The 24,707-nt window shown below is 47.1% G+C and overlaps 4 protein-coding genes across 4 annotated transcripts; 1 reads left to right on the forward strand and 3 right to left on the reverse strand.

Annotated features, from left to right (window-relative positions):
- Window positions 1–2,709: 2,709 nt before the first annotated feature.
- Window positions 2,710–3,590, reverse strand: LOC125552268. The gene has a single exon (XM_048715765.1). The coding sequence runs from the start codon at window positions 3,383–3,385 to the stop codon at window positions 2,990–2,992; it is 396 nt and encodes a 131-aa protein (XP_048571722.1). The 5' UTR covers window positions 3,386–3,590; the 3' UTR covers window positions 2,710–2,989.
- A 3,258-nt stretch (window positions 3,591–6,848) lies between these two features.
- Window positions 6,849–11,213, forward strand: LOC125552270 (uncharacterized protein DDB_G0286299-like). Its single transcript, XM_048715767.1, has 6 exons — window positions 6,849–7,456; window positions 8,209–8,298; window positions 8,376–8,459; window positions 8,529–8,672; window positions 8,756–8,826; window positions 10,648–11,213. Exons 1-6 carry the CDS (start codon window positions 7,112–7,114, stop codon window positions 11,030–11,032), a joined length of 1,119 nt encoding a protein of 372 aa, XP_048571724.1. The 5' UTR covers window positions 6,849–7,111; the 3' UTR covers window positions 11,033–11,213.
- A 182-nt stretch (window positions 11,214–11,395) lies between these two features.
- Window positions 11,396–16,188, reverse strand: LOC125552269. Its single transcript, XM_048715766.1, has 5 exons — window positions 15,678–16,188; window positions 12,486–12,788; window positions 12,174–12,392; window positions 11,959–12,093; window positions 11,396–11,869 (listed from the first exon to the last, which is right to left on the reverse strand). The coding sequence occupies exons 1-5, from the start codon at window positions 15,987–15,989 to the stop codon at window positions 11,648–11,650; spliced, it is 1,191 nt and encodes a 396-aa protein (XP_048571723.1). The 5' UTR covers window positions 15,990–16,188; the 3' UTR covers window positions 11,396–11,647.
- A 3,950-nt stretch (window positions 16,189–20,138) lies between these two features.
- On the reverse strand, window positions 20,139–24,623 carry LOC125552271 (HVA22-like protein i). Its single transcript, XM_048715768.1, has 7 exons — window positions 24,321–24,623; window positions 24,196–24,244; window positions 23,073–23,171; window positions 22,922–22,978; window positions 22,783–22,846; window positions 22,488–22,706; window positions 20,139–20,932 (listed from the first exon to the last, which is right to left on the reverse strand). The coding sequence occupies exons 2-7, from the start codon at window positions 24,225–24,227 to the stop codon at window positions 20,414–20,416; spliced, it is 990 nt and encodes a 329-aa protein (XP_048571725.1). The 5' UTR covers window positions 24,228–24,244; window positions 24,321–24,623; the 3' UTR covers window positions 20,139–20,413.
- Between the last annotated feature and the right edge of the window lie 84 nt (window positions 24,624–24,707).

Genomic DNA, 24,707 nt, shown 5'->3' on the forward strand with positions numbered 1-24,707 from the left:
GTTGGAGACGTATCAATGGGGACAAAGGAGCTCTTTTGTAAGTTTGTCTCTAATCTGGCGACCTCACCAAAACATCCCAAGATGGACGAGAGGTTATCAATATCTTGCTTGATGGGAGCCATGAACACCATTGCATCGTCGGCATATAGCGGCGTCCTACACACAGCCCCATGGCCTCTGATCTTGTGAGGCAACCCATGCCTAGTGGCCAGGTCCAGAACTTGTTGGAGAGGGTCAATGGCGATGACAAACAATAGAGGCGAGAGTGTGTCTCCTTGACAAAAGCCCTGGTCGTGCTTAATGGGGGGGGGGGGCAGGAACACCATTGAGTAGGATATGAGAGGTAGATGCACAAAGTAGGGCCGCAACCCACTCACGAAACTTGCTAGGGAAACCTCTCTGTTTTAGAAGATCAAGAATGTAGTCCCACCGCACAGAGTCAAAAGCCTTCCGGATGTCAAGCTTGAGAAGGATGGATGGCGTTTTGCTTTTGTGGAGCCTACGAGCGAGGTTGCGCACGTACATGAAATTGTCAAGAATACTTCTCTTTTTTATGAAAGCACTTTGGGCCTTGAAGATAAGGTTGTCCGTATGAGGCCCAAGATGGATCGCAAGCAACTTAGCAATGATCTTGGCTATGGCATGGATTAGACTTATAAGCCTATAGTCACCGATCCCCTCCACCCCATCCTTTTTGGGCAAGAGCACAACGTTCGCCGAGTTAAGACAATGGAGTTTGGCAACATGGAGGTTACCAAATTGGTGGATGACCCGCATGACATCATCTTTAATAATGCCCCAACAAGACTTGAAGAACTTCCGTTGGACCCTTCCGGTCCTGGGGCTTTGTCATTGGGCATTTGCTTGATGGCATTGTGCACTTCCTCCATCATGAAGGGCTCATCAAGCGTACCAAGGTCGCACTCTTCGAAGTGAAATTGATCCCAATTGAAATCATTTTTCCTAGCATTAGTCTTTCCGATGATGTTGGAGAAGTGGTCAAGGATGATTTCCTCCTTTCTCTCATGCTCAGTGACCCAACCATTATTGTGCTCCAAAAGGTGAATATGATTTTTTTCCCGCCTCCTAGCGTTTATGCGCCTATGAAAGTATTTGGTATTGGCATCGCCCTCCTGCAAATTGGGAATGCGGGCACATTGTTTCTTGCTTGAACGCTCAAGGACCGCCAAATTGACCACTCTTTTCTTGAGATGAGCCCGGAGATCATGCTCGGCAAGGCTTAAGGCGCGCGATTCTTGTGCCACATCAAGCTCAAGAATGATTCTAAGAGCGGCATGCAGATGGAGTTTGGACTTGGAGAAGAGGCTTCTACTCCATTCGCAAAGCCGGACACCGGTTTTTTTGGAGCTTATGGAACAACACTTGATAAGGTTCGTTGTGCATCGAATGCTCATTCCAAAGTTATGCACAACCTCATTGAAACGTGGAAGGGAAGGCCAAAAAATTTCAAATTTAAAACTTCGAGGTCTTCTAGGGCCACAATCATTGGCAAGCAAGAGAGGGCAATGGTCCGAGAGCGACGAAGACAAGGGATCCCTACATACACGTACTTCGTGAACATACGGAACTCGTGCTTACGTTAAAGAGAAAACATGGGCATTTGATCCCACATCACTAATTATGCGCTATATTATGATTTAGGTCATATTCATGCAACTTACCGATATCCATTCTCGTGTTTGTTACTATCACCCACAACCGGTCGGTGGAGGCGCAGGTGGCGAATTCAACCACCTGGCTGTCAGGTCTGACATAGACACATTTCGACCTGCACTGCACACCACAATTTCAACTTGCGTGACCGATGTGCACATACACGACGACGAATAAAAAGACCGTCGGTGCAATTTATTCTCAGCGGAAGGTCGCAAGCAAGGAATTATAAAACACTTTGAACAAGACTCACATCACACTCCCCGGCTCCAGGAAGCCACGAGAAGGAGGCATCTAGCAAAGCCGAATACACCGTGTCCTTGCCAAGAGGGTGCACTTCCGGGGCTAGAGATTCGCTTACTTTAAAAAAATTTGCTATCTTCGTGGCCGACACCGTCGTCGGAACAACAACCGCACCGGCAAAGATCGAGTAATTTTCTCCCCCTCTCCAAAAGCCCGCCTTAATTAATGATGCAGCGCCGTTCGAAGATGACGGGAAAATAGCCACGACCCGAGTACGTTTCCCACCGGAACCTGCAGGTTTTTCGGGATCTTTCTCCTGTCGAATAAGGTTTCTGTGGATCATGCAGAATTGCACATATGTACAAAGTGATATCCATTGACGAGCCAACAACCTCTCCCTATCTTTGCCCATGTTGGTCACAGTGGCGTCGGCAATCTTCCTTCCTTCCGTCCTAGCACCACCAGCAAGCACCAGGTGGACGAGAGGACAAGATTCTGGCCATGGGCCGAGATCCGTTCGCAAAGGGATAATACCAGAACGAACAAGTGTCATGATTGCCCGCGTCTCAGAACCCTCCAGTCTATGCTCCTACTATCGCGTTTCATCTACCCGCTGTGTCCCACTGATCGTATCTTCCTTTGTGCAGCTTCTATCTATGATTGCTCCCACCAACTGCAACCCAGTTTCAGAAAAAAAGAAAAGAAAAAAGAAACATGTATGTTGATGAGGAACGAAGGACATCAAATATTTCAACAGAATGATTGATTATAAGGTGCAGTGGATAGAGTAAATTTTCCAACAGAAACCTATTGATTCATTCAGTAAGACACAGAACAAGAAACAGTACAGAGGGGTAACACTCAAGCTCTATAGTTTTTAGCTACTAGCAGAATATAACCTCCATCATCTATGTACAGTACAGGAGGAAAAGCAAGGCATACATACGTGCAGGTGCAGCAACCGCCTGGAAGCAACAATCAATCATTCATAGGCGTACTACAGATCGACACGATGGAATCACATACATACACACATACGTACGAGGTATGGATCGGAGAACCGATCATTCCATCAAGCCTTCCACATGTCCTGGAAGGTGGAGTGGAAGCTGGCGAGGACGAGGAGGAGGAGGACGACCATGGCGACGCCCCAGGGGGAGCTGCCCTCGGAGGGCGCGGCCGGGTAGCCCCGCCAGCGGCTCTCGGTGGGGTAGAAGCCGAAGTAGCCCTCGAAGGTGTCGACGGAGGAGATCCAGCGGATGAGGAGGACGAGCGCGATGGGCACGCCCAGCAGGAACCAGCTGAACTGCTCCGACGCCTCCTCCATGAACTCCTCGTAGGAGAAGAACCACGACGCCCCCAGCAGCAGCGTCACCATCATCAGGATCAGGATCACCGGGTACGGCAGCGGCGACAGCGTGAACGCCTCCAGCACCGACGACTCCCCGCGCCGGTCGTAGTACGACATGGCTGCCTCGCTGCTTCTTTGTGCTGCCTCGCCTGGCGTGCGTTTGTTTGGCCTGCGAGGTGGGGAAAGTGGAAGGGAGAGGTGGGGGGATAGGGGCGCGTAACTGCTAGTAGTAGCGAGCGTGTTGCGGCTGTGGCCTGGCGCGCGTGGCGAGGAGACGGATGGATTGGAAGTTCGTGCGTGGAGTGGAGCCTGTGGGCTTGTGGACTTCCGGTGGCTAAATTATTCACCTAGACCCAGCACCCAGGATTGGCGCTGTCTGCTTCAGGTATCACAGCTGATCGATGAGCTCCCGGTGGACGTCCCCGTCAGCAAAACAGCACCTCAAAAAAAGTCTTTGTGCTGCGGGTGGTGGTGTACGCGTGGCGGGGAGAGGTTCAGAAGCAGAGCTATCATCATTAGCTTTACGTGTAGCATGATGTATGTTTGGGAACACGATGATATTCTTTCTTGGCATAGTATAACTTGTGATGCTGATATGTGCAGAGTAGTAAAGGCATGGTCAACCCATAATCTTAGGGTGATGCCATGTAGGATCGGATATCAAATAAAGTGGGTTCGGACATAGAAGCGGGATCCTCAGCGGGAGACGGATGCATGTGTACTAGAGTCTTTATTTTCTATTTATTGATGAGGCTCACTAATGATAGCTTGCATTGAGGAGAAAAAACAAATGTAAATGTGTCAAACTATTTTTTGTTATGAGGCATATGTATTCATATGTCACTATTATACATGCCCTAATTGATGAGATGAAGCCACATACTTGGTGAAGTGAGAAGGTGACGGTACATAGAATGGTCTGTCCAATACTTTAGTCTAGTCGGAATCTAAAAGTGAAGCTTTCTGGACTGTCCATTCAAGTCGACAAGGATCATTCCACGGCCAATAATTCAGGCTTAAGGCTCGGCCTTGATTTAGGCCTAAAGTGAGGGGAAGTGATTAGACTGACCGCCGCGCCGGATCTTCTAAAGCAACACGGTTGTAGCCCAGATTGTGTAATCTTTCTTTGTCTCTCCAGATCATGTCGTTGTAGTACTGAATGCATGTACCCTCACCGTACCGTCACAACATCACCATGGTGGCAGCATAGATGATTGCCGCACACAACCCGACATTGTCGCTCTTGCAGCATCGACTTGCAGCTCCAAGCGCCAAGCGTGGCCGCCTAGCACCTTGTAACATTCATTCCCTCCTTTGCAACACTAGCATATGCATGTAGCGACAGGGTGATGTAGCTGCACACCTTGTCTCTCGCTTGTAGCAAGCGGTTGTGCCGATTGGTCTATAGGCAGAGGAGGAGCAAGTAGTGCGACGGGAAATACTAAAAGATGGTCATGTGAGGGAGATAGATGGAAGAAGCGGGCGGTCACAAGATGCTTCTGGCAGTAAGAATACGGTTGAGAGATGAGCGGGACAACATGCAAATGCGCGATTTCCTTCGCCTGATACTCTGATCACCCGCGGTTGAGTGGATGTACACTGGACTGACCTGTCATTTTGATCAACCGATAAAAAAAGATTTTTCTTCTTTTTAGTACTAAAAAATATGCACAAACCAACGAAGTCATGTGTACCCTTGTTAAGGTTACCCAAAAGTTATTAGTGGCCGCAAGCGGCGTGACACATGTGCATAGTTTATTGCCACCAAAGTATTTTGATTGGTTTCCCAACAAGAAGATGATATGGTTGAGTGCACATGTTATTTTTTGTGTGTGCCCAATTTTTTAATAATGAAACAACTCTTAAACCAAGCGTTCAAATTAAATTGTTTTTATTATTGTGTTCCTCCTGTTGAGATCTTTAAAATTAGGTTCATTGTTGATAGATTTTGACAAATATTTTTTGAATGCAATTTGTTCTCACACCAATAACTAACTTGTACTCCATGAAATTTTCACGTGGCAACGTACTTGTACTTTCCCATAATGTAGTGCATTCACGTGTAGCGCAAGTTGTGTTCCATGTGCTTCACCATATAGCACACATGTGCTTCGCGAGTGGCAAAGCAGACATATGCTATCACGTGAAACACACAATGTACCGCATGCACCATAGAGTACCTATGAACCATGCAATGGGAAAGTATCGGGTGCTCCTAGCCTTGTGATACTCCCAGTGCTCCAATGTCAATTTTTAAAAATGTTTCAAAAAATTTCAGAAAAAATGCGAATGTTCACAAGGAATGTGACTACAGCCCTTAAAATTTTTAGGTCAAGCTCAAAACACACATTGAGAAACAAAAATGTGAAATCTAGCATGAATAGTGTAAAAAAGACAAAAGCAACATTGACACTTCACATTTGGATTTGTCTTTTTTGTTTCTCAATGTGCATTTCGAGTTTGGACCTAAAATTTCTAGAGGTTGTAGTCACATTCCTTGTGTGTTTCTAGGATACCAAACTGATCTAGGCTCGGACAAGGTCAGGATTAACCGGGATCAATAAGTACGGGTGCCGATTTCAGGGACTAGAAGATGAGGGTCCGATTTCGACAAGAAATACGAGTTCAAGGTTTTTTTTAGACTTTACTCCCCCGCAACACACCTTACACATCACATGTTGCACTCCAGAAAACACAAACTCGAGGGAAAAATGAGAAAAGGGAGTTGAAACCGGTTATTGTACACACTGTGACGCCGTACACCTGCTTCACTTGGCTTACTAGCCAGCGCCATGTGACAAGCGCGGGTGCTCCTTCGTGGTTCCCTGCGAGGGAACCCACCAATCAGTGGCTCCCATAAATAAAATGCCAAACCATAAATGCAAAAAAACCGAAAGAAACCGAAGAAAAACATTTGTGGAAAAACCAGCCTAACGAGCTATTCCCATCGAGATGTGAAGAATCATAACGAGCTATTCCCATCGCTTTCTTCCCAGGACCTCCTATTCCATGCCTTAATTAAGCGTGGAATTATAGAGGAAACACATGTGCTTACATGGTTTGTTATTTAAAAAGGATACTTCACATATTTATATAGATAATGAAGAAATTTTTTTATTTATTTTAAATATACTATATTACATAAAACGGGAAATATGCATGCTCGTATATCTGAAAAATGTTAATCGCGCATTATAAATATTCATCATGTATTAAAAATGTTCATCGCATATTTATAAAATATTAAGCGCTTATTATAAGAAATTTATATATGTATATAAAAATAGGAATAAAATAATAAGAAGGAAGAGAGAAAGAAAGAAACCATCAGAAAACTCGGAAGAATAAACGAAAAACAAAAAACGCAGAAAAACCAGAAGAAGAAAAAGACGGAAGAAAAATGGCCCCATCCGCACTGAGCCGGCCTAACAGCGCCACGGGGATTTGCCTTTCCCTTCGCCAGTCCAGTCCAACGAAGCCCGCGTGGCCCAACTTGAATCACAGTGGCGGCCCGGGAGGAATCAGACTGTTTCTCAGTAGCCCAGCCTAATACCGGCCTTTGGTCATCCGGGATTGAACCCCTTCCGCTCTTTCCCTAACTTCGTCCGGACCACAGAAGGAAGCGCCGCCGCCCTCTGCCTCTTCCCCATCGGCCGATAGGCGCAAGCGCCCCAGCGCCGCCGCCCGACCGCCGGCGCTGGTGAGGGCATCCTTCATCCCTCGGTCTAAATCCTCTGTCGTTATTCCTCCTTGTCCACCAGCTCGGGCCCTCGGGTCTCTCCCCCATTACCCCCCAAAACCGACCCCGAAAAGCCGAAACCCTCGCCTCACCCCACCGCAGCAATGGCCGGAGAAGACGCCGCCGTTTCCGCGGGCACTGCGGCGCCGCACAATCCGCCCAAGAAGGAGGTGTACGACGAAGACGATGAAAACGACGTGCCGCTGGCGTTCTCTCGAGGCAAGAAGAAAGCGAGCGCGGCGAGCGCCACCAAGGTCAAGAAGGAGGAGGACGACGATGATAACATTCCGCTTGCGCGTCGGGCCAAAAAAGCGAGCAATGGGGGTGCAAAGAAGGAGAAAAAGGAGGAGTACGAGGAGGAAGAGGAGGAGTACGAGGAGGAGGAGGAGGAAGACGACGACGACGAGGATTTTGCAGATGAGTACACTCCGGTTTCGCGGGGAAAGAAGGTTCGATTCGGATCTTTGGGGATATTTTCGGTGCCAATTTGTGTGAGCAGCATGTCAATTTTATAGATCGGTTCAATTATTTTTATAGGTCTGTCTAGGGCACATCCAAATGTGCCCTAGTTCTTGCACATCCAAGTGACCCAATTATAAGCATAAAAAGAAAAAAGGAAAAGAAAAAAGAAATTACCCACACAAATCTCTGCGTAAGATCAATGACATAGGACGTAGATGTGCAATACTTATGGCACATCTAGATGTGCTTTAGCAAAACTGTAATTTTTATCAGTTTTGCTAAAGCACATCTAGATGTGCCATAAGTATTGCACATCTAAGTCATATGTCATTGATCTTACATTAAGATTCGTGTGAATACTTTCTTTCTCTTTTTTTTTCTTTTTATGCTTGATTCACTCACTTAGATGTGCAATAACTAGAGCACATCTAGATGTGCCCTAGACACACCCAATTTTTATTGACATACGGGGATTTCTTACGAGCGTTTTGCGATTAGTAAGGATTCGTAAACTCATTTGCCAATATTTTCTTAGATCTGGACATGTTGCCGGATGACATTTTCAGTTAGAGAAAAATTGGAGGGTTGTCAAGCTTCCCACAGCGATTCGTAGCATATCCATTTTATTTAATTTTCTCTGTTGCAAAATTACCTTCAGCTGAGATGTATTGGATTTAGTTTACTGGTTTCTCCCAGTCTTTCCTTCCTTGTATAAAGATAACATTGCTGTGTCTTTTAGGGAAATGAGAAGGAGAAAAGCACTTCCAATAGCAAGGTGAAGGCTTCTAAAGTAAAGAAAGAAGAAACAGGTTCTGATGATGAATGCAAGGTCACAATTCTTCTTCTCTTGTTCCAGATTTATTTTGTCGATTCTGTTGTTGAGATTAGTAGTTGTGGACTTTTCAGCCAAAATCGCAGAAGAGAAGTCCAGCTGCAGGCAAACCCAAGATCTCCAAGATTAAGAAACCAAAAGATGAATATGATACAAAGGTATATGTCATTTTCATGATTTATGTTGTGTTGTTTATAGTTCTAAATTATTTTCTTGATTCATTGAAGGAGGAAAAGAAAATAAAGAAGGAAGTTGGTATCAAGAAAGATGAAAAGAAGGCTGCTGGGGTGAAGAAGGAGGGGGCTGCTGGGGTGAAGAAGGAGAGAAAGGTGTATGAATTGCCAGGGCAGAAACATGATCCTCCTCCTGAAGTATAACCATTATGACATTTCCCTATCTGATATGTTCTGATTCCTTTCATACGGAGCAATAATCGTTTTCTTTCTTGTTACAGAGGGATCCATTGAGGATATTTTATGAATCGCTCTATGAGCAGGTGCCCGATAGTGAAATGGCTGCATTTTGGTGAGATACCACATCTATGAAACAGTGTACCTGTGTTTTTTTTTTGGACTAGCCAACTAGATATAATGGTAGCTTGTACAGGGTATTTAAACAAACTTGTTTCCAAGAATCACAGTAGAACCCCCTGAATTTTAGTTGAATATGTATTTTTTATTAGGAATAAGTTAGAGAATTCTCCACCTCATAATTTCATGAACTTAAAGCAACTCTAACCCATCTCCAAAACTTGACTCCCGAAAACCCAGTCCCAAAACTTAACTCCCAATAATTTCTGGGTATTGGGGGACTGGGAACTGAGCCATCCCCTAAACTTAACTCCCATTTTTTTTGGCTAATTCACACCTCCTTTTGCATAAAAAGATTACATTTCAACTATATTTCCACATTATTACAAGAAAAAGAAAATATCTTTTGGCCATTTTGTCTAATGGGTGGCAGGCAAAAGCTCGCCACGTCCGCTGCGGTGGATGGAAGGGGGCAATATGCCATGACCCTATCCCCTGATTCCCTGCCTCGACAACGCTGAAGGCCGCTTCTCGGCTCAGGAGGTGGTGGGGTGGTCCAGCGCGGTGGCTGTGGCGGCCATGAGCTTTGGCTTGGTGGCGCGAGGTGGTGGCGGTGGCGGTGGGAGGAGGCGGAGATAGGTGGCCGCGTGGCTCGCCAGAGCTGGCGACGGGAGGAGGCGTAGATAGGCAGCGGCGTGGCTCGCCAGAGCTGGTGACTTGGCCGGAGTTGTTGCTGGCGGCAACTTTGGCGGTGGCGGTTTGGGGGGGGGGGAGGAAAATTTCTCCCGCCAAAAAAAGTATTGGTAGGGAGCAAAACCTCCCAAAGCTGTTTTTTTGGGGGAGCTTCCAAAATTTTCTTGGTAGTTAGAAGGGGTATTGGGGATGAGTTAGATGGGTCTAACTCCCAACGGTGGCAAATTTTTGGTAGGTAAGGATTTTTTTGGGATGGGTTAGAGTTCCTTTCAGAAGCTGGGAAACGAGATATAAATCAAAACACATTGGTATTTGTATACATGTTCTCTAAATTTGATAAATACTGAACTACAATATAGCCAGCGTTACTTGTACCACTGTGCTCGACTGATAATGCAATTCTGTGTTTGTGGAACATCAGTAATCTGAAATTGTTAAACTATTTCTGAACACAATAAAGTGATCATTGCGTCTTGCACTGCTGAACTAACATGAAGCTATTATGATCGGCTGCTGGTAGATTAATGCAATATCAAAGGCGAACCAAGTTCAGTTAAAACTTCAAAGCACCAGTATTTTTAATCTCCACTGATCTATGGTGTTAAATATTGAAGGTCAGCCACAGAATCTAAATGGTTATTTGCTTATGATGATAATAAAATCCTGGCTTAGTAGTGTTTTCCAAAAACTGGTTGGTGGCCTGGTGCAGGTTCCATATAAGAACATTTATAGCACACATTACTGTTGAGCTATAAAACAGCTTGGTGGTGTGAGTGTCGTTTGTGTAGGTTGTATGCTTCTGCCTTATACCTCTCAATTGTTGTTATGAAACAAGTTCTGCTTGCAGCCGAGGTCCACTTTTCTTGGGTAAACATGAGGTCCATGAGTCAGAGATGTGACCTTGTTTCATCATCAATTACTAATAAACCTCGCTTGTTTTTAGTTAGATTTCCACTTACTAGTTGCTCCTGACCGAATCATACACTAGCATAATATTTCATTCTGGTAGTAATTACTTGTAGCTTGTGTGTTGAAAGTGTTATTTATTCATGTCTGGTTTATACATTTTATGCATACACTAATAGTTCCTCTGATGTAAGCAAGTAACTGTTTGGATGTACAGGTTGATGGAATGGGGTTTGCTACCGCTGGATGTGGCTACAGAGGTCTTTGCGAGGAAACAGGGTCAGAAACAGGTTCTGAAACTGAGATCACCGGTCAAAACGCCTTCTACACAGAGAAGGGCAAGTTCTCCAACCAAGAAGGTACTGCTGTTAGGCGATAAGAAAACCAACTCAGGTACAAAGGGAAAAACCACAGCGCAAAAGAAGAGGGCATCTAGCAACACTGATGACGACGAGGACGACGACTTTGTCGAAACCAACTCAGCCACAAAGGGAAAAACCACAGCACAAAAGAGAAAGAAGGCATCTAGCGACACAGATGACGACGACGATGATGACTTTGTCATGCCTAAGAAGCCCAAGAAGCAAAAGATCTCTAGCTAAGTATCCGATCCTTAAACAAGGCATGTGTCCTTTGTGTTACCATTGACTTTGTACTAGATCAGTATAACCTTAGGAAACGGTGAGACTTTTCCTTATTCCGTGCACTGACGCTGTGATGCGTATGAACTTCTGGAACAAAACTATTGAGGTGTGAAGCGGTGCGATGACTCCATGTCTTCCAGTGCTTGCGTAGTGATTCGTGTTTTTCTTTTCGCTTTGAATTCTACTGAGGTTGACAAACTGAAGCATCATTTTCTACACAAAGATTACTTTCTTTTCCTGATTATTATTGGAAATGAAAGCTGAATGTTTCTTCTCCCATTCTTACATCAAAACACAGATAATGCTTTCGCACGTAGCATCTCCCCCAACCAATGCATTCGCACGCAGTAACATTTCCCATTGACAATTTGTCTTTATGGCTTGGTAGCCTTATTCCAAACTTATACATTAACCAGAGTACTTGACGAACTGCAACGCTGCATTCCGTCAGGTTCCAATCAACCATAGCAACGCAGGAATGCTCGTGATCAGATAAAAAGCACAACCACAGGCACCGCTTACGGAGAGGCCTTATGCCCACTCCCATACTATTTACCTTTCATGTGCATATTGCTACTCGCTCGGCGGTGGCATCGACGACGGCAACAGGGCGGACGAGCTGGACAGCGGCTCGTGGACGACGGTGCTGGTGGAGAAGAAGATCGGTTCGCCGCTCAGCCGCAGCATCACGGCCCCAAGCACCTCCGTCAGCAGCTTCTTGAACTCCGCTTCTTCGACCGCCTTCCCGTCGCCGGCGTCCGCCACCTTGAGCGCCTCGTCCACGACGGCGTCCACCTGCGGATCATTCAATCAAAACCATGTTCATTCTCCAGTAAACATCACGGTCTCGACTGTGCCGGCTGAAACAAAACTAGTATCAGTACCTGAGCAACAGAGCCATGGGGTGGTAAGCTTGCTGCATCGGCCATCTTATCGAGTGCGACTCGCAGGTGCTCCTTGTCCTTGGGCGCCTTCTTCCTGAGCTCCGCCGGCACGTCCCTCCACACAGAATCCAGCAGCTAGCACATACACCATCATAGACCATTAATACTCATGATCACTCTCTGAAGAAAAATGCCAAGTTAGTCTGATCGTGTACCTTGTCCAGCTCGAACTTGTTTCCCAGCAGCCTCCTGACACCGGTCCCATCGAAGGTGTTCTCGGTGTGCGCAACGATGACGTGCCGCTCCTGAAGCTGCTCCGCGACGCTGCCCAGCAGCTTCTTCAGCTGCTCTAAGAAGACGTCCCGGGACGCCGGTTGCTCGAGCTCATCGGTGGAGAGCTGCTGCAATGCCGGCTCTACCACGTTCTCTACCACCTGCCAGTGTGAAGCAAATCTTACGTACTATGTTCAGACATCCGACAAGAACAATGGCTAGGACTGGCAAGGAGTGTTCATTCGTTCGCTTACCCAAGGGTCAGCGGCTGGGGGCATGCCGTGGTCGACGCCGAGCTGCTGGACGGCGGCTAGCAAGCATTGCCGGAGAGGGGCATCTCCAGACCCAACCTGTGAGAAGATGGCAGCGGCTGCCGGCTCATACCTTGGGCTGGACACGAAGTCCCTGAGGTCCTCGCCGTCGATGCGCAGTATCACGATCGGGTCCTTCTTGAGCCCGGCCGCCATGCCAAGGAGAATGTCGGACAGGACCTCCTGGAACTCTGCTCTGCTCACCCCCTCTTGGTTCCCATGACCATGAGCGAACTCGCTCATTGCCTGCACATCAATCAGGTTTGCGATACATGTGAGAGAACAGAAATGTGGCATTCAGGCACAGCAGCAGAGCAAACAAATAAGCCGGTCTCTGGACTTCTCTTGTGGATCCAATCCCCTAGTGGACTCAATCCACGCAGGGTTTGGGTGATCCTCACCCCGTCACCCAATCCCCACTAATCCTTTCCTGCATAATCCCTGTCTACGTATAATTGTTCGTTTACACCTCTCTCTTGGCAGATGAGCTGGAAGCCTAGCAGAATAGAAATTGAGAGTGGTGAGGAGAGGGCAAAAATCTTATCCGTGGCAAGAGAATTTTTGGGAGGAGCGGACGCCGGAGATGGGGGTCGCTGCGGGAGCCGCCGTGCTCACACCGCTGCACCTCGAGATCTCCTTCGAGCTCGTGTCGGGATGGAAGAAGAAGGTCGTGCCGAGGATCTTCTGCTGGGGAGGGGGTTCATGTAGAAGGCAACAGTCGGTCTTCAATGGAGGATTGTGTTACGCACCAGCTTCACTAATCACTCAAGAGTACAGGATTACAGAGATTTGGGCAGCTAATTCACCATGGTACAAGTAGCAGCAGGAAGGAGAATCAAGGGAGAGAGGGCCAGGGGTAGGAGAAAGGTAGGGGAAGGGTAGGAGAAGGGATGCCGCCGTGTTGTTCGTGATTTCGTCCCCAGTCTCTGTTCCAGCTCCTGGTCTTTTGTAGCAGCAATCCAGGCCATCTTTGGCCCAAAGCCAGCCCACAATCCACCACGGCCCACCCAGGTGGCACAGTCCGTGACAGATTGAGTTCGTCTCTCCGGCTCCTTCCCCCCGCCGCCGCCGCCGCCGCTCTTGCCCTCTTATTTTTCTTTCGAGACGAAACGACTAGAGGAGAAGAGATGAGGCGTGGTTTTTTTCCACGCGGAGGGAGACGTGGCTCAGAACCCGGTGGAATCCCTGCGGTTTGAGGGGGTTTTGGATGGGAAATAAACCCGTCCGGGTTTAACCGAATATGCATATAAGCTAAGCGGGGATCCAACCCCTGCGAGGGTAAAACCCACGGGGTTCGGGACAAAACCCCTCCGATCCTGGCGGGGGTGGGATTAAACGAACGAAGCCTTAGGAAAGAAAAATTGGCGCAGTCTCCGTTGAGAATCCTGTCTGAAGTTGAACAGTGCAAACAAAAGTTGCCGGTCTCTGGACTTCTGTTATGGCAATTTATGTGTCTCTATCTTGGAGAAAAAGGAATTTTAATTTTAGCATACATCTTTAGAGGAAAAACAAATAAAGTTGAAGGAACTGAAAATCAGGGTTGTCCCCATCCATGTTCCTGTCCAAGTGCCTATCCTGTCTGAAGCTTGACCTGGCAACTAACTTAGATCATGTGAATTCAGGCAGGAAATGGTCTTTCAGCTGACAGAAATGTTTTGCTGAACCTGCTGGACTAATTAATCTTATACTCCTACTATTTATTTATTTTGGCTCAGAAGTGATACCTCTCCCAGTTCACCCCTCTTCCAAATTAAAACTGTTTTAACATGTGCCTTCCTTCAATGCCGATTCAGATAAACTAGTCTCCGTTGTTAGTTGGAACAATGCATTCCACTAACTCAGGGCCTCACGGGCACATCAATATCGCTGTCCACCACACGTTGTGATACGATCATTCATGCGAACATTAGATAGATTTTGTTTTTGCGACGCTAAGTCAGATAGATCGGCGGGCATCGATTTCGGAAGAGATTGACAGGATTTGTAGTAAATGATCGAGGTGACGAGGATGAGGAAAAACTGATAAAAGCTCTGATTGTGATGTTTTAGGTTCTGCCCCCAAACCACCAATGGCGTGCCTGAACTCGGGTTCAGGGCATCTCGACACGGACTTGCGCGCAAACCTGAATCCCGCATTGAATTCATAAAATCTTCGTCGGCTAAAGCTTTTAGTGTAGGAGATTGGATAGCGAAAAGGATTTCGACTTCAAATGTAGGATCATCGTCTGCTAAGTATACCGGCCAGCAACCACAACTTTTCTATCCTCTTGTTCGATATCCTGTGGCTCTGTATGGCCCATAGAACGTTGCTGTCGTCTTTTCAGGGTATCCAACTGAAGTCACTACATGTGATAAATATTATTGCGAGAACTCGTGCATGTGATGTCTCTCGTATATATCCTTGCAAGAATGAACGCAATTATTTGTAGGGAAGAACGCTCTTATATTTGTTTACAGAGGGAGTACTTGTTAGGTGTTACACACACAAAAAAATGGTTAAAAAAATTAGATCTAGCTAGTTAAATTAACGAAAGCACATTGCATGCTTAAAAGAAAAGGATAAAAATACCGAAGAGCTATTACATCTTTCGAGCAAAAAGCAAAATATACACCCACACACACCTGCCACGAACTGAGGTTGTGTTTCACATTGAGGTGGATTAGAGTAATCCCGCTGTTTTAACCAGTTTTTGACTATTTCTTGTTTGTCTGACAAAACTTTTCTGCTTCTGCAGTTATTTTTGAACAACTATTATAAAGAGTTCAACACATCGTAGTACACTCACTGCAAGGTGGCAAATAAAAAGCATTCATGCAACACATGCATTCTCCTTTCAGTTAGACAAAAGGACAGAAATAGCGGTTGGAGTTTCGCTGAAATTCAGCCAAAATCTGAATTCTGCCGGGGCTGGGCGCGAGTACATGCAGGTGTCACCGAATGTTTCGGACAGAAACCTTTGCTGTGGAGTTTTATGTGCCAAGCGGCGAATTCAGTACACGCACACCATCAAGCTCAGAAACTCGTATGCTTGCTCGCGGATCATGGCCCCTCAAGCTACGAGATCATGGCGGCCAGCCAAGACTAGCTATCTGTCCGGTGCAGCAGCCATAGCACACCACATAGTACGTACGTACCTCGGAGTAGATGTGGTCGGCGTTGGGCGAGGAGCCCTGCGCGGGCAGGCCGAGCGAGGCGCCGATGTCGGCCACGGCGGGCTGCAGCTCCCGCACGGACAGCCGGCCGTCCCCGTCGGCGTCGAGCTGCCGGAACTTGCTCTCCGCGAACATGCCGAACGCCTCCCGGTCCTCCACCAGCTCCCGTATCCCGGACCCGTCCACCACCACCTTGGCCCGATCCTCCTCCTCCTCCCTCTCCCCGCCGCCGCCGCCGGCACCGCCACCTCCGCCCTGCTTCGCCTTCCTCCACCCGAACCAGCTCCTCTCCATTTGCTATATATATGGATGGACTGGCCGCCGCACCGAGGAAAAGTTGCAGGCCCCCTTTCCCACGCGCGGCTACAGGACAGCGGGATCGGGAAGCTCTTCCCGATCGCTTTGCGTCTTGGCGTTTGGTTCTGCTGCTTGTGCGCGCGGGAGAGGGACGCGGGAGGGAATAAAAAGCGGCCGGCCGGGGAAATGTTTGGCGCTGTCGGCGGCTGGATAACGCGCGTGCGCCGGACACGTACGCGCGGCGGCCACTTGTTCTCTCCCGGGCGGATTGTTTTGTACTACTTCCCGAACGTAATCTCGCGCGCGCGCTCGTGCGACGGTACCGTGGGATCGCGGCGGCGACGACGACGCACGCGGCGCAGCGCAGGGTTGGAATTCGCCGAGGATATATATATATTCCCATTGGCTGTCACGCCCGCATTCTCGATCTCCGTATGATTAATATTGTTATCCGTTCATGAAGAAATATAAGAGCCCTTAGATCACTAATGTTACTCCAGTGATCTAAACGCTTTTATATTTATTTACAAAGGAAGTACTTATCTTAGATTATCTAGATACAAGTATATTCAGATTCAGATATGTTTGTATCTACAAAAATCTAAAACAAATATTTTGGAGCGGAGGTAATATCACGGAGCACTTCCTTCGTTCATAAATATATGGATGTTCTAACTTTTTTGTGAATGAGATGTATATAAACATATTTTAATGCGTTTATTCACTCATTTCAGCCTGTATGTACTTCATATTAAAACATCCAAACATCTTATATTTATGAACGGAGGGAGTAGCATTTACATGTGAAACGGTCCGGGCTTTTTGCTTGTTTATTATTCTGAGCTAGATAGATAGATAGATTGAAAGAAAGGATGGATGGAGAGAGCTTTTTGTTTGGATGTGGCTCCTTCTTCTCCGGTGGGAGAAGGCATATGTCATGGTCGGTGCGGGTCTCCATCGTCGTGGCCGGGCATGATGGCCAAAAGCGACGACGACCGGTGTCGACCTGTGGCTTGGCTGTGCGCAGCTGCAAAAGGAGGAGTTTTCCTTGGGCGGGATAACGAGGCCTTTGACAAAGGATCGAGCTAGCTAGGAAAAAGAACGTGTCGACCTCCCTTGGCATTTCCCCTGCTTTAGCAATCGGCATCTGCTCGAGATCATTTACAGTAGCTTCTAAGCAAGGGCCAAAAAGATACTACTGGCCTTTCTTACGAACCTAGTGTGGCCTCGTAGATGCACTAGTTTTATTAAGGCAACCAACCTCTCTGGACATGTTTTATGCGCAGCAAGTTCTGCTATTTATGTATAGATTAGTAAAGGGGAAATACACGGGAGCTGTTGGGTGCTCCACACCCCTATACGAATACTAAATTTTAAAAATACATTTTTTTTGGAATTTGAGGATATCAAACTTGAGCGCCAATTTGTTCCCGTGTGAAGTTTCGTGAAAAAAATACCAGAAAACTATCCGTGGCGGACGAAATACAGTCCAAACTAAAATTCACCCAAACAGTTTTTTCTTTACATATGATTTTTTTGTCTTTTTGCCACGGATACATTTCCTGGTATTATTTTGCGAAATTTCACATGAAAATAGATTGGACACCAAGCTTGATATCCTAAAATCCTGGTTTTCTTTTTCAAATTTCTCCGATATTTTTTAAAGCAATTTTAGCTTGCTCCCTTTTACCCCCTCTTTTTTTTTTGAGAATCACCGGAGGAGGAGTTCTTCCACCTGAATATATTATTCAAAGTGGCCAAAAATGCCAGAGGAGTGATCCAGTTTATAAGGAAAATCGGATCGAAAACCTGAACAAATTGACCCGTTTATAAGGAAAACCGGGCCGAAAACCGTACAAGGCACGACCAAGCTAGTAGGCATAAGACCATCACCACGAGAGACGCAAGTAGATGTGGGGTGTCGTCGGAAGATCACAATACCAGGACTTTGCAAACAGCCGAACGCATCGGCGAGCATATCAGCCCCCATGGCACAACTCAGGAGCATCCACAATCAACGAGTGTCATCCCAGAGACACGAACCTTGACTGGGGCTCCGCCACAGGAAATCAGAACGATTAGCAAGTTTGAAAGGCATCTTGCGCCAATCTTGAGGAAAGATGAGCCGAGACAACACCAAGAGCACGAAGCTCACCGCAACACAATGGCAACCATGAGAGGGTCTTGAGCAGCCATTACCAACGTGAGATGCACGAGAACACCACCACCGTAGATGAAGAGCTCCAATCAACCGAGACCATCCATGGTGCCTCAAGGCTATTGGTGCAGCCGAAGGGCAATGAGCGACCGAGTCCACACCCAGACGAAGAGTCACACGCAACCGAGGCTACAACACAACAGCGGCACCGCCAGCGAAGCCGAAGGGCATCAAGGAGCCGAGTCTACACCCGGATCGCTTCACCGTGCACACCAGCGCAAGCCGGCCGCACCACCACCACTCCACCACCACATCACACACCACCGTTGACCCCAGTCGGCCGCACAAACACACCACCAGCCGCACCTCCTTCATCCAGACACATCAACACCAGCCAAAGTTCGTGTCTCCAAGATGGCGCCTCCAAGAAGGGAATGATGCCAGAGACACCACCGCCACCCGATCCGGCAAGCCCGACCATAGGTTTTCACCCGGAAACAACGAAACAAGAGGTTTGCGGCTGAAAAACAGCTCCAAGGCGGCACCTCCGCGAGGAAAACGACAGCCACAGCCGTTGTTGCCACCGGCGGTGTCGCGTCGACCAAGTCAACCCGGAATTTTGCATCCGGAGCGTGAGCAACCAACAAACCATGACGACATCTTCAGGGCGCGCGCTGCCCGGATCTTGCGAGACCACATCGCCGCGCACCGGATCTGGGCAGAAATTAGTCTGCCCCACCGAGTACAGGAACGGCCAGGGGCACGCCTCCCCAGGCCGGAACAGCCGCTCGCCGGAGAAGCCGAGGGCCGCTACAAGATGCAGCGGCGTACAGAGGCAGGCCGGATCGAGACAACGCCGAAGGAAAGGAGCAGGCCAGCCCCCGACGCACCTGAGAAGGACGAGGTGGATCTGGGCGCCAACGCCAACCCCGCCACCCCGAGCGCCCCTTCACCACCTAGCAGACCACGGGCCGCGCTCGAGCAACAGCACCTTCTCGTCGACGATGAGGCAGGCCACCGGAGCCGGACGAGCCGAATCCGAGCACCCTGCCAAAACCGCCGCCGCGGTCACCGAGGGTGGCTCAGCCGTGACCAGGGCCATCCCACGACGCGAGCAAGGCCCCCGCCGCCACCGTCGGCTGCAGCGGCTTCGCCCTGCATCTTCCTCCGGCGGCGACGGGAGAGGAAGGGTGGATCTCGCGGTGGCGGCGCTAGGTTTCTGGGTTCCGCCCGTGTCGCTCGCACGGGAGTGACGCGAGCGGCCTCTCTCCCACAAAGAAATAGTAGTGTTTTGATCTACCCCCTCTTTTCATATGGGAGGTAAGAAGGTAAGAGTTAATCAAACCCCAATGCTACAAATCGTCTTCCATGAGTAAGGTCCATGTCTTCGTGCAACATCAATGGAACTCCCCTGCAAAAAAAAGAGACCAATGTATCTGATCAATGTTATATCAATGATCAATCACTTAGGGCAGTAGGCCTCATCTGTGCTTTCATGGATCCAGAAAAGACATTGAAGTGTGCTGCTAAAGCTCTCCCCTTCTCTGCTTTCAATTTTTTTTCTACCAATCATTCACACACGTGTCAGCATTGTGAAGCGTACAGGAGGACTCCATTGTTCGTTTCGCTTGCCGCAAAAGCTTCCACAAGTGCCGTTGTTGGCTAACACTATGCTTTACTTCTGGTGCTTAGTTACCGGTCTATCAGGTTTGGGCATCCCTGTTCAGCTGTTCTCTTGACACGTGCACAGCACAATCAACTGCACTATACCCTTTTTGAGTAGCCGTTTCCAACAAGCACTAATGTTGTATGCACGGGGAGATGCAATTGCTGCAGCTAACCAGAGTTCATGCAAAAGGAGAGGCAGAAGATGTCAATTATGCAGTTGCCGATTGCTTAATGCAGACACTATCTTTTTTGCGAAAAGGATCAGATCTATTATAAAGATTTACCGGAAGTACAAAGCACAAACACTACCTTACCCAAAGAGAGCAGAAGGATAGATGCATTCGTAGGTCGTAGCACATGCCAACAATCTGTATATACACATGCCCGGTGATATTTACAACTTCCAGGCACATAAACAGGCCAGCGAGAGCCACAGGAAAGAAGAAAGGAACGGATGACAACTTCTGAAACAGAACGACCAATTGGATGACCAACAGATATTCTCTCCACCAGACAACATGACAATCTAAAAAAGACTCAAAAAATAGGAGCAACAACACCATGCGCCAATAAAACAATGGTTTGCAGCTAGGTTTCACGCCCCCGCCTCGGCGGCGGCACGCCTCCTTAGCTTGGCGCGTGTCACGCGGATGGTCTCCTCCATGACCGTCTCCTCCTCTAGCGCAGGATCAACCTCTTCGGCGCCCTCCACGGCGACGTCAGCCTCGTCGATCGCCATGTCGTCCGATGCTTCGGCTTCAGGGGCCGGCTGGGCCTTAGGCTCGGGCCTTGGTGCGACAGCGTCAGCAGCTGGAGCCGGCACTGGCTCGGCCGCAGGTTTCGCCTCACTTTTCTTTGTCTTCTCATCGGGTTTTGCTGTGGGTGCAGCAGCCGCGGCTGGTTTCACCGATGCCGCTGGACCACCTTTGGCTGATGCTTGACGCTTGATCTTGGGGGAAACGGGCTTGGTCTCCTGAGCTTGCTGTGCCATTGCTGCTTGCCGAGCAGCGATAGATGCTGCTCTGCGCATAACAGGCTGCGCTTGCCTTTGTGGTTGCTGCTGCTGCACCTGCGGTTGTGGTTGTGATTGCTGTTGCTGAGGCTGCTGTGGTTCCTAAAAATCAAAACATGATTTCAGTATTAACTGCATTTGAGACTTTAATAGAAAGCACAGATGGATTTCATGTTGACTCTTGAGAATTAGTTAACACAACCAGTCTGGAACTGATGAGCCCTCCAAGGCGTACTAAAAATAAAAAATTAGCCCAAATTTATTTAAAACCAATCTTCGGCCATAGAGTAAAAACCTTAATGTCTTATGCATTAGATTGTACAACATGTGGAAGGAAAGTCCATAACTCCAGATGGTGCAACTTTCTGAGTTTTAACATTAGCAAATGAACTTATATTTAAATGCAGGATTGAGGTTTAACTCCAGATGGTACTTCAGCGCTTACTAAGGTTCTGTTTCATATTACAGTATATGATGATTTGGATGAGCCACTTCTAGATATCAGGGTGTTTGGCTACCTGTTTCATTTTTTTAATCAATTTGCAAACTGGTATTTTCTTTGTTATAGGGCATATGAAATGAAATGGCAGAGAACAACATATATTTGTCAAACTGAGTGACAGACTTTTTACAGCTATATTTCTATAGCAGTTCCAAATGAACCATATTTCTATACAATTCAATTTAGGCAAGTGCCACCAGATGGCAGACATGAAATTGTGAATCTTTTGAATACACAGGAGGATAAAATGCTGGCATCTTACCACAGGCAGTTTGCATTATGTAAAATCCTACCTAGTTTCCAACTGAATATATTCTCCGGGAAAAAAGTGAAAATATGACAACAGGAATTCAATAACTGATAAGTGATAATGCATAGTTACTTATATATCAGGTGTTCAGTACAAGCCAAGGTATAGTTTTTATTGTTAAGTAAAATACTGCCACTTGCGATTCTCCTGAGAACCAAGTCCTTTTCTAGATCGCGATAACAAAATTACGCAACACTTCAGGATCCAAATGAAGTAATGATAAAACTCACAAAAAAGCATCTTTTGAGAGGCTTCAGAAATTTACCCTATGGCTCAAGAAGAACTCATATGCTATCACAGCATATGATAGGTTCTTCATATGTCAAATGCATATGTGTAGTTCAGTATGCATTCATATTACAGATGCTAGCAATATATACCAAAGTTCTGCTGACTTAGGCATGCGCATTGTAATCAGCAACTCAGCATAGCTACTCATGTAGCTTTCTGCAGCACGGATCTAGATCACAGCAATTGTTTAGACTCAACGATGCTAATCCAAAAGAGACAAGATTTTTACATAGTTGTCCTAATCCAAAAGAGACTCATATTAAGTGTTCCTAAACTGCAATACATTTCAGGGATGCCAAACACTTGAGCCATTGGATTATTATCACGGGACAGAGATGATATACATCACAAATGTTAGCTGGAAATTTTAGAGGCCACCATATAACATGCAGAACTTCATCGTTTATCATGCAATGTGCAAAGAGAAAACGAGAAAGGCCTAGCGAATCATAAAGGAGATTAAATGGTGCATTAACATCGTCAGGGTGAAAATACATCAATTGGTTCAATAGCTTTGACTGAAAGGACCATAATACAGTACACATGATTCGCACCTGAGGACGTTGTTGCTTTGATTTCTGGGATGGTGACTGTGACGCAACATACTTCAAAACATCAAAGAAGGTATTTTGTCCAACAGCAGCAACCTTCTGGACATAAACGACAACAACATCGCTGGCCCGAGCTCTCAACTCAAGCAAATTCCGGTCAATTTCATTCTCATGCTGTGAAATGTATGGTTTAAAGAAAGTTCCATAAATGTAGGTAGTCCCCTGCAATGAAAGCACAGATCAGTTAAATGTGCAGAGAAATACGCAAAATAGAAGTTGCAAGGGACAAATCGAGTACCTTTGTCCTGGGGTACCACAAGTATATAAAGAACAGCAGCTTTGCCTCTGAGTAAAATGGTAGCCTTCAACATGATAAAACTGATGTTAGGGATTTGTCCAAAGAGCTGATGAAAGAGTGCAATCCTTGGCGTTCTTACCATGATATTGTTAAATCTCCAAACCTCTCCATAACCGTCATAAGGGCAACTAAAATCCTAGACACAAGAAACATAACAAAATTTGCAAATTATTCCCCTAGGCTAATGCTGTGAACTTCTAATAATCATATAACTGAAGGAGCCACCTTACCAGTACTGACACCAGAATATGAGTTGCTCGATCTCAGGTTTGTTCAGTTCAACAGTCTTGTAGCACTCGTATGCAGGATACGCATAGCCGAAAACCAGCCTACATGTAAATTGTGCATCAAACACCAAAACAGAAAATGCAAGTGTTTATTGACTAATACACACTATAAACACAATATCCCATGCTTTATTATCAAGTTCTTTTCCATGTGATTGGACTTCCAAGAAGAAATTGTTTTATTTTACACTTTGATCCACTTTATGACCATGAGGTCACGGGTTCGAGTCCTGGAAACAACCTCTTACAGAAATATAGGGAAAGGCTGCGTACTATAGACCCAAAGTGGTCGGACCCTGTGCAAGCGGGAGCTACGTGAATCGGGCTGCTTTTTTTTTTATCCGCTAGTGGAGCAATTAGTCATTTTGAAGATGCACTGAATTTGAGCTTCTCGGCATCCTTCAAAGGACTGATTTTTCAGAGGCACTTGCACGAAAGAACACGAACAAACAGGGCCTAATATGGAGGCAGATCTCGATAAAAGATGTCGGTGGAGGCAATGTTGGTTACATTTGTGAGCTTGTTTCAAAACAAGCCTGAAAAGTGAGTTTGACATAAACTGGCAGATAACCAAATTAAATCAACATGCCAAGACAATATTCCATTATCCGACCCTAAGCATTTCTAGAAATTGACTATCAGACAAGAATATTCAAAAAGAATAAATCTGCATATAAGAACATAAGAGAAGAGAACATTTGACCGTTGTGCAATGCATTGAAAACTTTATCCCATGCTCCTCGACCTCGAGGCAATAGACATGTACTACTATAAATAAACTTCTGAATACGTCCGGCCCGTATTTCACGCCGGGGAAGGGGGTTGACAAATCGACAGGAAGCAAGGCATCTCCCGATTTGTTTTTTTTAAAGCAAAATAGTACTCCGAGCCCTCTGAACGGGCAACAACCAGCAACCAATGCATTATGATTTGAAGAAAAATCAGAAGAAAAGCGCATGCCCATGCCGCCTGGGATCAGTTTCTTTCCAGGCCCAAAATGACAAATTTGGCAGGACCACGTTTTCAAATTTCAAGATTCAAACGGAGGGGGAAGGCGGCCGCTTACAGGAGGATCCTGGAGACGAAGCCGCCCATCATCTTCCCCGACCGGCCGTCTGCGCGCACCCAGATCCAGAGCACAGGTCAGTCAGAGGACGCCACCGGCGCCGGAAAGGAGACGGCGAGGGAAACCTGGGTGAGGAGGGATCTGGACGGATGGCGGCCGGAGAACCGACGGTGGAGACGGCCGCCCGGGTGCTCGCGCGCCTCCCCCTTCCTGCCTGCCTCTAGGGAGGTTGTCCCTCCTGCGCCGCGGCTAAATATACCCGGAATGCGGTGGGACGGAATGCGGGGAGGGGGAGGGAGAGCCGGAGGAGGCGAGGAGAGGAGAGCACGTCCGCCGTCGGCTCGCGTCGCCTCTTGGACTCTAACCACCCCGACGGACCCCTTCCCTTGGTGCGTCTCTGTTTCCTTATTTTACCAGGTCTATTGAGTGGATGGACCTGGGGACGTTTCTTTATGCGTCCCCCTGTCTCGCTCCCTTGGGTAACCGGATTTCTTTTCTTTTCTTTTTTTTGT

This window comes from Triticum urartu, chromosome 4 (assembly GCF_003073215.2).
Source record: "Triticum urartu cultivar G1812 chromosome 4, Tu2.1, whole genome shotgun sequence".
In the NCBI taxonomy this organism is placed as follows: domain Eukaryota; kingdom Viridiplantae; phylum Streptophyta; class Magnoliopsida; order Poales; family Poaceae; genus Triticum; species Triticum urartu.